Genomic DNA, 15,568 nt, shown 5'->3' with positions numbered 1-15,568 from the left:
AGCAGGATCAGTGCTGCAGGGTTGATACTGCAATGCTAACAAGCTCACATGCTAATAAGCATGCAGCTGCACAGTCGCAGATTCCCACATTAATCTTTTGAGAGAATGGTAGAAATGGCACCTATATTTTTAACTACAGGTGCTGCTTTTCACTTGCTGATAGAAATACAGCAAGATGCACTATTTTAGACGAGAAAGAGCAACACAGCAGCAACTCTTCATACATTTAAACAATGAGGCTGAACAAAATCACTTCGGCCCTCCATTAAGATGAACACATTTCTAGCCGACTGTAATATCATTTTACAGAGGAGGTTCATGACATAAGGAGATCACTTCCTTAACTATCAGTTTAGGTAAGAATTCCTGTTGTGACATTCACACTGTCTCCCTTTATTAAAGCTTTCACATCAGCCTCGATGAACCGACCAGACAAAGCAAACGACACAGAGTTTGTTTAAATAACTCACAGGTGTAAAAGCACTCTTACAGGCCTGAGAACACTGTGGACCAGACGTCACGCCAACAGTCACAGATTAAACAAACAGGTTGCTTACACTCATCTAACTTTCGGGGGGAACATCTCACTTTCCGTCTCCTTACAGGCTGTCTACTGCTTTGTGTTTCCTTCTCTTTTTGTAGCAAACTACAGTAGACTCCCTTCAGTCAAAATATTCCTTCCACAGATGGCAGGCATGGATGCCGTTCGAAACTACTTTTCGTTTGTTAAAGAAAGTGTCTGGGTTTTGTTGAACCCAAAGTTTCTCCAAGAGGAACTGTTGTTTTCTGAAGTGTGGCTGCTTCGATTTGCAATAGCAAAAAGAAGAAGCTCCCCTGGTAAAATCCAATAGCTGATATGCAGAGGGGAAGTGCAGGGAAGTTGTCTGAGGACAGCAGAAATGTCATACGGGGAGGAGAAATAGGGGAACAGAAAGATAGATGGAAAAAGGGAAAGGTGGCAGTGAAGGCGAGAGCGAGAGAGATAGAGGAAGGGTGAGCAGAGCGAGCGTACCAATGTGAACCTTGATGGGTTGGACACGCGCACAGTATGAGGCACAATCAGCATGCACCGCCGAAAATGATGTTCTCACACAAAGATCGGCACATATGCGCGCGCGCACACACACACACACACACGCACACACACACACAATTACAAAAAACAACACATAAGCGCACGCGGGCATGGCTGCCCTGAGAAGGACTCTTTTATGTGTGCGTCCTGCTGGGAGGGAGACTGGGAGGCACAGAACCCATCATTACTACCAGAATACAATACTGCACAACCACAGGGGAGGGGGTGGAGGGGGCAAAGCAATCTGTCTAAGAAACGCACACACACACACACGCTGACTTCCACACACACATCTCGGTGTCAGAATAAAGTGGCTGAGAGAGCATAAACAGCTTAACATTCAGTGCCGGATCAGTAGACAGTATGTAAATTGAATACTGAGTGTGCTGATGAAAGACTAACCACATACATAAAACATTGTTGGTTGAACAAACAGCCTTTGTGCAGCGCCGCATCCCGACACTCTGCCACAACTCACTTTGTCCACACATCAGACTAGCCGCTCAGCCCGATCGGCTTGATCCCGACCGGCTCCCTGTCCGACTCCCTGACTGGTTCTCTGACTGGTTCTCTAACCAGCTCCCTGACCAGCTCCCTGACCAGCTCCCTGACCAGCTCTCTAACCAGCTCCCTGACCAGCTCTCTGACCAGCTCTCTGACCAGCTCCCTGACCAGCTCCCTGACCAGCTCCCTGACCAGCTCTCTGACCAGCTCCCTGACCAGCTCTCTGACCAGCTCCCTGACCAGCTCCCTGACCAGCTCTCTGACCAGCTCTCTGACCAGCTCTCTGACCAGCTCCCTGACCAGCTCTCTGACCAGCTCTCTGACCAGCTCTCTGACCAGCTCTCTGACCAGCTCTCTGACCAGTGGCTGTTCAGTCTCACACTAGTCTCACATCATCAAACTGTTACAGACAAATTCATTTCCATCTTTAAACCATGTGATCTTTGTTTTATGTGTAGGCTCAGTGCTGGGTGATAAAACGATCTTGATACAGGGTTGTGATAAAATTTATGTCAACTATAACGATATGGACTTGATACGGACAGATCTAACAGCCACACACACACACACACACACACACAGCAGAGACAAGCACAGCAACAACCAGACAGTCTGCACTTTTTGGTTTGCATGTCAAAGTACACCAATTTCTTATCACAGAGCATTGAGGAAACTACAGGTGAGCTACAGCGGCTGTGGCTCAGTGGTGGGTGAGTGGGTCGTCCCTCAATCAGAAGGTCGGGGGTTTGATCCCCAGCTCCTATGGGTCAACATGTTGAAGTGTCTTTGGGCAAGACACTGAACCCCAACTTGCTCCTGAAGCAGCTTCAGTGTGTGAATGAGTATGAAAGAATAGTCTCCTCCAAATTACATTCCTCCTGTATGAATGATGTGTGAATGGGTGAATGAGGATGTGATGTAAAGCGCTTTGAGTAGTTGAAATAACTAGAAACCCCACCAGTCAAACGGCTAAAACAATAAAAGAAAATATTCATAAAATATATGAGAGATGACAAGATAAGAAACTAGGTTACAAAGAAAACTAACCCAGAAGAAAAGATAAGCAAAACCAACACACTAATTCTTTCATGGACATTTTTCCTCAGTAGATCATGTACATATTTGATATTTATTTTTCTATATCGTGACACTAATCAAAACAGCTTGATTTCGCGCTTTACAAAGAAGAGTGAATCCAGCATATGCAGACGGCTCTGCCTCTGTGTCACTGCTGCAAACAGCCAATACCACATCAAACCCATGGCGCTGTCCTCTGGCCTTCACTCAGCTTTTTATTGGAATATGCAGAAGAACCCTTCACAGCACATTCACTGCAAACAACCGTAACAGCAACTGCTTACCACTTAAGGTGTTGCCCATTAATAGAGTGGATCACACTGCAATAATTCCATATTATACTTCTTATAACTCCATTTTCAACATGTGGCTGTTTCCAATATGGGTGAATACAGAGTATGTGAATACAGCTGCTCGTAGCATCACTTTATTGCTCCAGTATGATCTCAAAAAAGACTACTTTGTTCAGGTTAGGGGAGTTTTGTCATCATGGTAACAACACTGACTGTTGGCGTGACAGGAAATGGAACAAGGGTGCTCTGTGTTAAAGTCCAATGAGCTGTTGACCCATCCATAGTTTATTTTGTTGGTTTAAGACTTTACTACTACTTCGATTACAGAAGCCCTATTTTTAATTTTGTCTTTAAATTGCCTCCATATGGACAATAGCACGGATATGAAACTGCACAGATGGCTTTGTTGTTTGCGTGGCTTGTTGCCACAGGGTGCACGTGAAAAACATAATATCTCAATCAGTGAGTCTAGTTCAAGACTTGTTAAAGTCAAGTGCAGCACACAAAGGATGTGGTTATTACGGGAAATGGCCACCAAATACAGAAATATCCGATTAACAACATTTGATAGTTTTTTTTTTTAAATAAACCATTCTTATCTAGACTAAACCACACAACATCCTTTTTAGTAAGGTCACTTATTGGCATCATTACACACATCACTGTGATTTTTGATGAGGGATCAGCACCCACAAGTTACAGTTTTACATTGTATAATTTTCTCTCCATCTCAGTGCAGGTTGATTGAAGAAGCACATCAACGCTACAGTGGCAAACACAGCACACAGTGCCAACTAGAGCCAGAACTGACTTTTTTGCTGTACAGCTGCCTTTTCAGCCGGATGTCACTGTGACAGGACCTCCCACTGAACCAAAGTATGTAACACAGAATTGAATGAGGAAGCCATTTTTGAGCCTTTTTCCTTCCAGGCACCAAAATGTTGAGTCAGAGGAGGAAAGCTCTTCACTAATTCATCTTTTCCACTGGAAAAGACCAAGGAGTGCATATTGATAAATAAATGTGCTAAATTGGTACGTCCAACCTGTTTGTCATCAGTAGGCAGGAGAAGGGAAGATCAAACTTTAGTTGCCGCACAGTGTCAGCAGGCAGCGAACAGAACTCTCCATCAGTGCGGATGGAGTTTATCACTGTTCTCTCATTGAAAACAATGAACATCCAGTACGCCATCTGCTGCACACCAGCGCTGTGTGAATGCACAGAAGGGTCCGGAGAGAGCTGCTTTGCAGAAGACAATCATTCAGACTGAGCGTGTTATTTTAACATTTACTCAACCCAGAAACCACATGTCACCTTTCTTACCAAGTATTTCAGGTTTAGAGCAGAATGTAGAGCTTTATTTTCTCTAATTCGCCCCCAAGATGAATAAATGTTGGAGCCCACTTGAATAAATTTACTTGCCCAAGGGACAGGGGCAGCTAGTGTTGAACTGATCAGTCTACAGAATACAGACAGAGATTTTGGAGCCAGGTGGCTTTACAGCAGGTGTTCTATCCATTTGTAAATCAAGGTCTATACAAGGATTAGATCAACATCTTATTATCTCTATCTTTCTTTATTGTTTTGCTGCTCGGTGACATTATGCATAGGGTTAGGAAATTTGCGAATTGGTGTAACCAGGTGGTGGTATCAGAAAATACAACAGGCACAGACTGAAATTAACACACAAGCTGCACTCATTTTCACCATTTCCTTATTTTTTTCAATGAACTCCACCGGGTATTATAGGGCAGTGTGCCAGGCGGCCTCACAGTGAGAAGGCTCCAGGAAGTCACAGCGCCCAGCCAAGAATTGCTCTGATGCATAATCCCATTGTGAAACCACAACCTGCCTTTTTAAATGTCAGAATCATGTTAATCAGTGAGGACTTGACAGGTGACAGTGATGTAGATCACAATTTCTTGTAAAATCCCAAAAATGTATGTCGACTCAAATTCACCCTTGGCGAACTGAAGCGAAAGCGTGAGTTAAAAAGTGCTTCAACTTTAGCAAACAATCTGTGCTTATCTTATCACCCTGAAAATAGAAAACAATATAGTGTCATCATAGTTCTCTCAGCACTGTAATATATTTTGCGTCAAGGATGAACGGACAACTAAACATATAAACAAATCAATCACTAGCTGCACTACGTCAGTTAAGTGTGATAGAGCGGTCAATACAACATCACCTGAGGCTGCTTCACCTGTCACAGGTAGGAGCTCATCGTCTAATAATGTTCGGCAGCAATATATCATTAGTACTCCACTTTGGAGGTGGTAATGCAATTACCATAAACAGCACCAGCTCCTCCTGGCCTTTGTGTGGATTTTACGTTGTGTGCCACAGGGTTGGATTGAATCTGAAACATGCTAGATTCGTTTATAGCTAATCCAGTGTGATTCCACTCCTATTATTATGACTGCACAGTCTCACTGGCTTGCCTGGCCAGAGCACATTTTATCATGTACTGTCATGAACTCCTATCCGTCCCTCAGCACAAATATCTCCCTCTTAGATTTGGCACGCAACATTTCAGAGCTCTCTGTGGTGAAGAAACAGGGACAGAAGTGTTTCTCTGGGTGAAAGTATTCCCACCACTGTGTTTAGTGCTTAGCATCAAAGGGTCAACTTTGTGGGGACTAAAGTCATCAGTACATGAGTACAGTTTATTTTTTCTTTGAAATTTAAATCACCATTTCAATGTAAAAATAAATCCATATCTATAAGCAGAACGGGCTGTGGCCTCTGCTCCTGGAGGAGATGCTTTCAACCTTATCACACAGTTTCATCAGTAGTTTCAGTCAAAGACACTGTATTACTTCACAAGTTAAATATCACATATTGCATATCATTTTGTTCCTGAGCTTGGAAATACATTGGAGCTCTATTTACCACCTTTTCTTACAGTTTTCAACCTTTTTCTTTCTATAACTGCATCGCGCGGTCTTCATCGGCAGACATCGTTTTCTCACTCGTCATCAGCCACCGCAAATTGTGCCACGGCAAATTTTAAGTCGCCTGTTCTTTCGTCACTCAAGTGAGTCAGCGCTGTCTTCCTCAGGATAAAGAGAGTGGAGTTCAAAGCTTTAGAACAAACTAGTAAGTGGACCCAAGTTGGAGCTTGCTATATGGCACCACGTGTTTGACAGCATGATCACCATCAAGAATCTAACACCATCTAGGCCAGCACAGGTTACAACAAGCAGCAGTGGAACAGCTTTCGTTGAAGGGGTTCATTCAGAGTAAAGACTGACTGTGGGTTTGCAGCCTGTGATTGGAGGACATCTGAGGGTCGCTGTGTGGACGCCGGTTCTCTATTCTGTGCTTCCTTAGTAAAAGCTTAAGTTGAGAGCCAATAATTGGAGTCTGAGTGACCTTTTGACAGAGCAAAAAACTTCATCATAGTGGTAAAATTAGTTCTACAGCACCAGGGTTAGTCAACCAATCTAATAATAAAAAAAATTGTGGGAGCAAGAGCATGTGGAGCAGTTTGCAGAAAATCAATGATATGAGCTGAGCTTTGGTTCCGGTCTCGGCCACCCTATGCCAGCACCCCAGTGCTCTCCCCTCTCCTACATTAACCAGAATCATCTCTCCAGAAGTCAGTGTGTCACCTGCAACTTTCTAATCACATTTCACAGACACTCCGAGCCTCTGAATCACTAAGCCTCTACATTCTCATTTCCCTTCTCCTCCTTGTTTATGAAAAATGGAGGTAATAGAGGAGCCATAATTAGTGTAATTTGTGATCAAAGAGCAAAATAATGGATATTGTCTGAATGGTTGCAAAGGTCTCAGACAGTGATGAATGCCTCCCATTTTTCTTTACATTGTGCAAAGAAACTGTGCAAAGTGGGGGGGGGGGGGTTGCTGAAAAAGAGTGAGTCAGATGAGGCCTACAGGATAACTGCTGGAGAGTTGTGATGTAAGACAGACAGTAACACCCCATTCACACATAGGAACCGATGCACTGGAGACCAGGGCTGAGCAGATGCTGATGGCTGACTCCTCAAACAACTGAGCCCTCTACCATCGCAACATCATAATCTAAAGGTGCAAAAAACAAAAACTATTTTTAAATCTACTTGCTTTGCACCTGCCGTAGTAAACCAGGAAGGGGAGTCTTCATTTGTATCACAAACCTGAGGTTTAAAACTCACCCACAGAGCCGGACTACCACACCTAACACACCTTAACACGTTGTACTGACCAGAGGAAACCAGAGGATTTATTGTCACTTCCTGGTCGTTAAAATTCTCATTTTTCGCACTGCATATGCAGCGGCCCTAGCTTATAATTAACTTCCACGTAATTAACTACTTTTTTCTTATCAGGTAAGAATAACCATACAATAAAAAGCCATATCCAACATAACATCCTACATTTAAAAAGTATAAAAGAAAGTATGAGCCTTTATAGGAGTAGGCCATAAGACAGTTTTGTGCATCTTAGTGTTACACCAAAAGTAGAGAGGAGAAAACACAGTGGGTTTCCAACATATTTAGGGTCTGAAGACCCAAACTAAATATCTGGCAGAGGTCCTCCTGCCAACAGGGAGGGCAGTCTGTCCGAAAGACTAACTGGGGATTGTGGGTCCAGCCACAGATCTGAAACTAGTCTCTGACACATCTGTCATCATGATAGCAGATGGGCCTGAGGTCAGACCACGGCTGACCTGGGATCAGCCCAGACTCTGACCACAGAGAGCAACGCTACCTTCAGGGACCACTGACTCGTGCCCACCACTGAGTTTGAGTAAGGACACACCAACATACACACACAGCACTCTCTCTAAGGCCCGTTCACACACTTGACACACACACACACGCACACACACTACCACGAAAGCAGAAGCCAACACACCATCTGCCGCCCCCCTGTTTGAGTTCCAAATCCCAGTTATCAACAAAATACACAGACGACCTCCAAACTACCCACTTGGATACACCATTCCCTTTGAGAAGAACCCTATGACACACACACACTCACATATGCACACCACACACACACACACACACACACACACACACACCTCCAAAACCAGATCAGATGGAACCAGGTGGATGGAGGCCAGGTAAGTTGCTCATTTTTCATTAAATGCAACAGCAGAAGGAAGATGGATTTCCTCACCTCCTCTACCAAGTTCATTCACCTCACACACTTCTAATCCTCTTCATTGCTCTTTCTCCCGCCCTCTCTCTTCTCTCTTTCTCTCTCGTTCTCCCTCACCCCTTCTCTCCTCTGACCTGGGATGATCGCCTGTCCTATTCCTAGCAGCTTTTTACACTTATCATCAAAGTAGGTTTATGATGCTCATTTCTCTGGCCTCACTGCTCTTCATTGACGTCATTATCTGTCACTAGAGATCAATACAGATAAGACATTCTCTCTCTCTGTGCCTCTCTCTCTCTCTCTCTCTCTCTCTCTACCTCTTTCTCTGTCTCTCTCTCCCTGCTGGAAGGACTCATATTGTTCAAAGTACACACTCCTGCAGAGTTGTGGAATCATCCATAACTGGTGTGTTAGCACGGTTGTTAGCCTACAGCTCACACTTAGAAACACCGAACACCTGTGTGTGTGTGTGTGTGTGTGTGTGTGTGTGTAAATGGTAATTGGTCTGTATTTGTACAGTTCCTTTCTACTCATTTCAACCACTCAAAGAGCTTTTACATCACATCCTCATTCACACATCATTCATTCAGGAGGAATCTAAGCTGGAGGAGACTGTTCATTCACACTGAAGCTGCTTCAGGAGCAGGTTGGGCTTCAGTGTCTTGCCCAAGGACACTTCGACATGCTGACCCATAGGAGCCGGGGATCGACCTTCCGATTGAGGGACGACCCACTCTACCTCTGAGCCACAGCCGCTGTGTGTGTGTGTGTGTGTGTGGAGCTAATGTCTGCAGTCGGACCATATATAACTTAAACAATATGTGTATCAATATATCAGTTTGCCTATGTTTTTTCTTTTATTCAAAGGGGTGTTCCAGTAATGTTTTTGTTAGTTCACTGGTCATGTAGACTGCTACTCATCCTTTAAAGACAGTAGCACAACATCTTCTGTGGTTCTTTCAGTCTAAAGGATCAGTTTAAAAATGTGGAAATTCAGTCATCCCACAAGGAATCGCTGTGAAGTTTGACCTAAGAATTTGTGCCTACGACCAGCAAGTTGTCTTGACAGTGCTGGCCTCCGAGGGAATGGAGAGCTTGAGAGTCCAAAAATTATGGCACCTTATTACCTGTGTTGCACCGTTCTCTTTTATTTAAGATCTACTGTCAAAGTATGAACAGCTCCACAAAAAAGCAAAAATGTATAGACAGTTTCCAGCTGGCAGTCGATTTTACCTATATTATATTTGTACCATGTATATCTGTTAAATAAACAGTCTGAAGCCCTTTAAACCAGTGAGAGGAAGACAGACAAAACACCACAATCAGTCTGTCTCAATTTAAATAATCAAACCTGTTCTAACTTCTGTATTAATATTGGAGCCCATCACTCAGTAAGAGGCTGGTTAGGAAAACAAGTCCAGGCCTTTAAAGAGAAAGAGTTCAGATTATGATCCGTAAAAATTGTGGGCAGCTTCACTCACAAAGCATCGGTGTCAGTATAGGTCTTCAAAAACTCACAAGTGGCATGTAGGCAAAATGAGCCCTTTCACGCACCCCCCCACCCCTAAAAATACACACAAACATCCACACCTGCCTGCACACCGATAAGACGTCAACCACCGCCGCTCCAAATGTGTTTGCACACCAGCGTCGGTTGACTGCACTTCCTCATTGAACGACTTGAACAATTTATTCTGACGCACCGCTGAATCCGCGGGGGAATTTAGATTGAGATTGAAAAAAAGGAAAATCAGACACGACCTGAAAGCCTTCAGGGAGAGAGGGAAGGGGGAGGGTGGGTGAACCTGAGGCAGAGAGACAGAGAGATATATGAGTCTGTCACTCAACATTACAGTGTCTCTACAAGCTGGACAATCATTAACACAGCTAATGAACACAGCGGGGCCGTGCTGCAGTACTGACCACGCTCACATATAGCCACTGTGTGGGAATTTCATTAGTCCTACTGCAGCCGAAACATAAGCCACTGATTCCCAGCCAAGGGTGCTTGTATGCCACGGGGCTCTTCTGCCGTTACCAAGGGGTACATGGCAGGGCAGCCATCAGCTTATTTAAAAAATTGACTTAATATAACATGTCGGCATACTTTATGTGTGCTGATGAGGAAAATAAAGATTAATGTCAGGCTGATCTTTAGTCTATTGTCACGCGAGCCTACCATGTCGCACCAGTGCAATTTAAAGTGAAACTACAGCAATAAAGGCCACAAAAACAGATCTAAGTAACATTGTAAGGACTCTGTGTCTTGCATGGAATCAAAAACAGCCAGGGGATGAAATTAGCAGGTGTCACCTGCCAAACACACACTGAATGTTGGCCGTGGCAGGTAAAAATTTCAGACATCCTGCCACCATGGCAGATAGGTTTTTCTTATATTAAGAAATGTTATTTTTGAAAAGCAGTTCTTACGTTAAGAATAGTCAGGAATTGAGGTTACATTATATATTCCATTTTTACTTCCATGTACCACTGGCTCAGTGTGAACAATTCTAACTCATTCTGCATAGATTTCAGAAGTGGAAGACATAAACACTGCACACCAAAGAATTCAATTGTTATTTTTTTACCAATTTACAAAATACAGTGAACAAACAAAAGAAAAATCGAAATGAAATCAGTATTTGCTGTGACCAGCCTTTGCCTTCAAAACAGCATCAGCTCTTCAAGTACTCTTGCACACAGTTTCTAAAGGAACTCAATAGGGAGGTTGTTCCAGACATGTTGGAGAACTAACCACAGACCTTCTGTGGATGTATTCTGCCACAGATCCTTCTGTCTCTTCATGTGATCCCAGACAGACTGCATGATGGTGAGATCATCACTTCTTTACGCTGAAGATAGTTCCTAATGACACTGGCTGTATGTGTGGGGTCGTTGTCCTGCTGCAGAATAAATTTGGGGCCAATCAGACCTCCCTGATGGTATTACATGATGGATTAGTATCTGCCTGTGTTTCTCAGCATTGAGGACACCATTAACTCTGACCAAATCCCCAACTCCATTAGCAGAAGTGCAGTCCCAAACTTGCAGAGAACCTCCACCAGCTTCACTGTTGCCTGCAGACACTCATTATTGTACCGGGAACAAACTGCCTTCTGCTACAGCCACATATTTACCATTTAGCTTCATCAGTCCATTTTCCTGCTCCCCAGTTCCTGTGTGTTGATGCACAGTTGAGTCTCTTGGTCATGTTTCCACGTCAGAGGTTTGGCTTTTTGGCCACAATACTTCCATGAAGACCACTTCTGACCAGACTTCTCTGGACAGTAGATGGTGTTCCAGGGTCCCGCTGGTTACTGCTGGTTCAGAGCTGATGACACTGCTGGACATCTTCTGATCTCAAAGGGAAGTAAACACAATGTGTCCTTCATCTGCTGCACTAAGTTTCCTTGGCTGACCGCTGTGTCTACGGTCCTCAGCGTCGCCCGTTTCTTTGTGCTTCTTCAAACAGCACATGTTGAAACCTCAGTCTGCTCTGAAATCTTTGCCTGGCAGAGGCCTTGCTGATGCAGTAGAACCACCTGGTGTCTTGTTGCTGTGCTCAGTCTGAACATGATGACCTGTGACATCAAACTGTCTTCACCAACCTTGGTAGCAGAGTTTGGATGTTCCTCCCCCAGTTTTAATCCTCCAACAGCTTTTTCTGTTTCACTTCATGTTTCAACCTACATATGAAACTGATGGTCATCAGCAGTTGTTTGGTATAACTGGTTCATCATACACCTGAATATGATCCAACAAAATCACTGACTCTGTGCCAGTGTACCTGAAGAATTGATACTGTTTTGAAGGCAAAGGCTGGTCACACCACATACTGATTTGGTTTAAATTTTTCTTCTGTTCGCTCACTTTGCATTTTGTAAATCAATAAAAATAAACAATTAAAATCTATATTTTTGAGAGCATTCTTACTATACAGCATTTCTTCACACCTGCCTAAGACTTTTGCACAGTACTGCATATCCAACTAATGTAGTATAAGAAAAGTAAAGCTTAGAATGATCTCTAGATACCCTACCTTACTGGTTTAACATTATGTATGGATGTACATGAGAATTAAAAATTCGAAAATGTGGCTTAATCACATCACATCTGAAAGTAAGCAAACTAAAACCTGTTAGTCAGCTTTTGTCTTATTAGTCAAACTTAAACCACAGAAAACATCAACTAACAGCCAGAGACAGGCATGCCATGTCGAAGCCTTCTCACATTCTCAGGCACTCTGATCAAATTTGACCAAAGAACCAGGGAAGAGAAAAATGAGACTCATCCTTTCAGATCTCTCCCTGTGTATTCCTGAAGTTTAACATGCACATTGATTAAAAATTAAATCTGTTCCATGCTTTTGTCTCTAACAAACAAGACTTTGTTTCCTCACATTTATTGGCCCTTATTATTTTGGACACAAGTATTTAACAGTTTGTTTTCTTTCTCTCTGTTTTCTCTTCCCTCTGTACATTGGATCCTCCCTGCTATCTGTAGGCTAACACTGCTCCCACCTGTCTGCCACTCTCAGCACATACAGCGTTATATAATTCCACCAAATGGTTGTTTTAACAACACGTCCTCATACCGAAATGATTAAATAGTTCAATTTGCAATTAGTGTTTTCAGTTCTTTCTGTAGGACTGATGGGGACAAGCCACAATCAAGCTAATAACTACAGTTACATCCGTGATGTAAGTTAACATTGTGACAGAGGTGCTGTTTGGTTAGGTTTAGGCACCAAAATGGCATGTTTAGGTTTAGGAAAAAATTATGTTTTGGATTAAAATCAGGATGCTATTTATGAAAGTGAGGATATATAATGTACATGACATAAGCTAAGAATTAAATTATGTACGTTTCAGTTAAAATAAGTCAACATTGATTTCACACGGGCCACAAACAGCAGTCTCCTGAGTAAAAGTCTGGTGTCTGACCCATCAACCACCCCAACATCCTCGCTACATTAACTTTGTTGCTCTTTATAGCACATGACTACCTCATGATAAGGGTAACTTAGTGGTAACTTACATAAAAATGTGTCATTTTAATGACAAAAATGTGTCATTTTAACCCCCTTGAAAAAATGCCCTCTGTTGTCACTTTTGGAATGAGAATGGGCTGTTTTAGGCTTCAACACAACCTTTTACTGCGCTATGAAGAACGCATCAGACATTCTCAAACAGTATGTTCACGGTGCTGTAAAGATGCCTTTTTTCTTTCGATTTGCTTTTCATTTCTAAGCTTTTAGCTCTCACACACTGACTCCAGAGGACATTATCCTACACACAGAGAGAAAAAGGAATAAACTTAACAAGGTCATCATCAAGACAATTTCACATTCATTAATTGCAAAGCAATCACCAAAAAGCCACATTAACTACAATTGGATTGAGACTAAAAACTTTTCCAGACAAGTGTGTCTGTGCATGGATGAGAAGCCAAATTATATTTATGCAACTATTCATGTCATGCAAGTGGTTTCAGCCTTTGAAGCCATGTTTATCATCAATGCTAACATGAGGGAAGAATTAAACAGTCATGAAATAGCCACAACTCTCTCAGGGTGTATAGTCTTCATCAGACACAATCAATGGGGAAAAGAAAGGCATTCTAAAAAGTTCTACTGTAGGTATGAAATGATATTCATTGTAAAGTCATATAAAGAAACGTGTTAGAAATGATCCTCAAAGGTTCTCTATTTACAATAACCAGGACAACACATCTTTGGAGCTGTAAGGAGATCTGTAAGGGCGTACTAACTCAGCACAACAGGAAAACATCCCATATTAAACATCTTTAAAATGTATTTATTGTCATTTAGTAAGTGTATACATCCACGCAAACTACTGATTTCATGCCTAAATCTTTCCTTCAGTCTCCTGGACAAGCTGCTGAAATAAAGTGGTAAATCATTAAATCATTAATCATTAAAACTGAAGGAGGAGCTACATTTGGTCCACAGAGGATCAAATTCTGTTTTGGCCTCTTTTTTTGTCCCATTCTTCCTCTTAATCACACATTTTCCATTCAGATTTACTTCTTTAATATTTATCATGAACATTCTGCTTCAGTTTTCGTTTCTTAATCTTTAAAAAAAAATCTCTTTTTTGTACTTTATTTGCCTTTTCTCGTCTGCAAAAAGCTAAATGTGGCATTAAAAACAGCATTTCAACAGCAGCTCGCTTTAAAACATTGTGCACGTAAAAAAAAAAAAAATTATATTTCATTTTAACGAACTAGAGGACCCTCTGAGTGTCACTACATCCACAAGAAATGATTTTGCTCTATTGCTGGGACCCAGCCCTTAAAATAGCGCCCTGACTTCCTGCGGTTCTAATAGCTGTCAGCATCAGTCAGCATGTGTGTAGGGTCACTCATCATTTTAAAGTTCAGGTCAGGGCTCGGAGCTGGAAGGGCGTAGCCTAGTGGCGTTTAGCACCAGAAAAACAGAGGGGAGATTTATTGCTTCAACTTAGAGCGCAGGAGCACAGGAGCACAGCCAAAACCTGAATCACTGACACACAAACCATACTTGTAGATTTAAAAAGTACCAATGCAATGAAACATATTTCTCTGCAGAAGTTAGGAAGTTGGGAGGAAAAAACACACTTCTTTATATCCCAGTGGCTCCAAGAGCGTGAAATTGACCAAACGTGCCCACCCCCCATCCAAAAAAAAAAAAGAAACCAGCAGCTCAGAATAATAGAAGGAGATGACACAGAGAGGCAAGAATATCTGTCTCTACTTTAAAGCAAAACACGAGCCTGCAAATGAAGTGTGACTCTCCCGCTCCTTCCTCATCCCCATCTAAGTTGGGAGTCCAGGACCATCTAGACAAAGCCGAGATGTTTGTTCAGGTGTTTCACCAGAGTTCTCTCTTCTTTTTTTTTTTTTTTGTTGGAATAATCAAATCACTGGACGTACCTGAGAAGAGCAGAGCGAGGACAGTCCCGAGGAGAATCATGTTTGCTGAGTAAAAGAGGGATGTGGGACGGGACTTGGTGCGTCCTCGGCTGGTCCAGCAGCACCGCTGTGCGCCCCGCAGACTGACGGCCAGCCCGCCGCTACATGCACCGCACCGACACTGTCCGTCCGTCCGTCTGTCTGTCCGCCTTTTGTTCCCTGTTTGCGACGGTAAAGTCCCACAAGTTCCAAATTCCCAGATGGAAGGAAGAGGAAGCCTCGGAGGAGCGTGTCGGAGCAAAGTACGCGCCACAGAGGTTCCTCTGAGAGTGAGTGAGTGAGTGAGTGTGTGTGTGTGTTTGTGTGTGTGTGTATGTGTGTGTGCCAAAGCTCCAGCTTCACGCCGCGCTGCTTGGAGAAATCAACTGCTGGATGGAGGAAATGTCAGGCGTCACCCGGCTGCAGCTCGGCCCGCGGACAGTCATCACGACGCGGCTCCGCTGGTGAAGGGGTCCATTCTGCGATCAGGATGCTGACAGGCGAGGAGGCTGGGGTTATTAGCCGCTCATATCCCTCCCCCTCCTCTCCCTCCTT

The 15,568-nt window shown here is 43.1% G+C and overlaps 1 protein-coding gene across 1 annotated transcript in view; it reads right to left on the bottom strand.

Annotated features, from left to right (window-relative positions):
- gfra3 (GDNF family receptor alpha 3) overlaps window positions 1-15,037 on the bottom strand; it is a 40,591-nt gene extending 25,554 nt beyond the window's left edge. Inside the window, exon 1 of the mRNA XM_070837148.1 lies at window positions 14,996-15,037. Coding sequence (XP_070693249.1) covers window positions 14,996-15,035 — 40 coding nt within the window. The 5' untranslated portion in view covers window positions 15,036-15,037. The remainder of the gene's footprint in view (window positions 1-14,995) is intronic.
- Between the last annotated feature and the right edge of the window lie 531 nt (window positions 15,038-15,568).

Source organism: Pempheris klunzingeri, chromosome 9, assembly GCF_042242105.1.
Source record: "Pempheris klunzingeri isolate RE-2024b chromosome 9, fPemKlu1.hap1, whole genome shotgun sequence".
Lineage (NCBI taxonomy): Eukaryota > Metazoa > Chordata > Actinopteri > Acropomatiformes > Pempheridae > Pempheris > Pempheris klunzingeri.
Note: the sequence above shows the minus strand (reverse complement) of the source record. Positions and strands in the feature narration are given on the sequence as shown.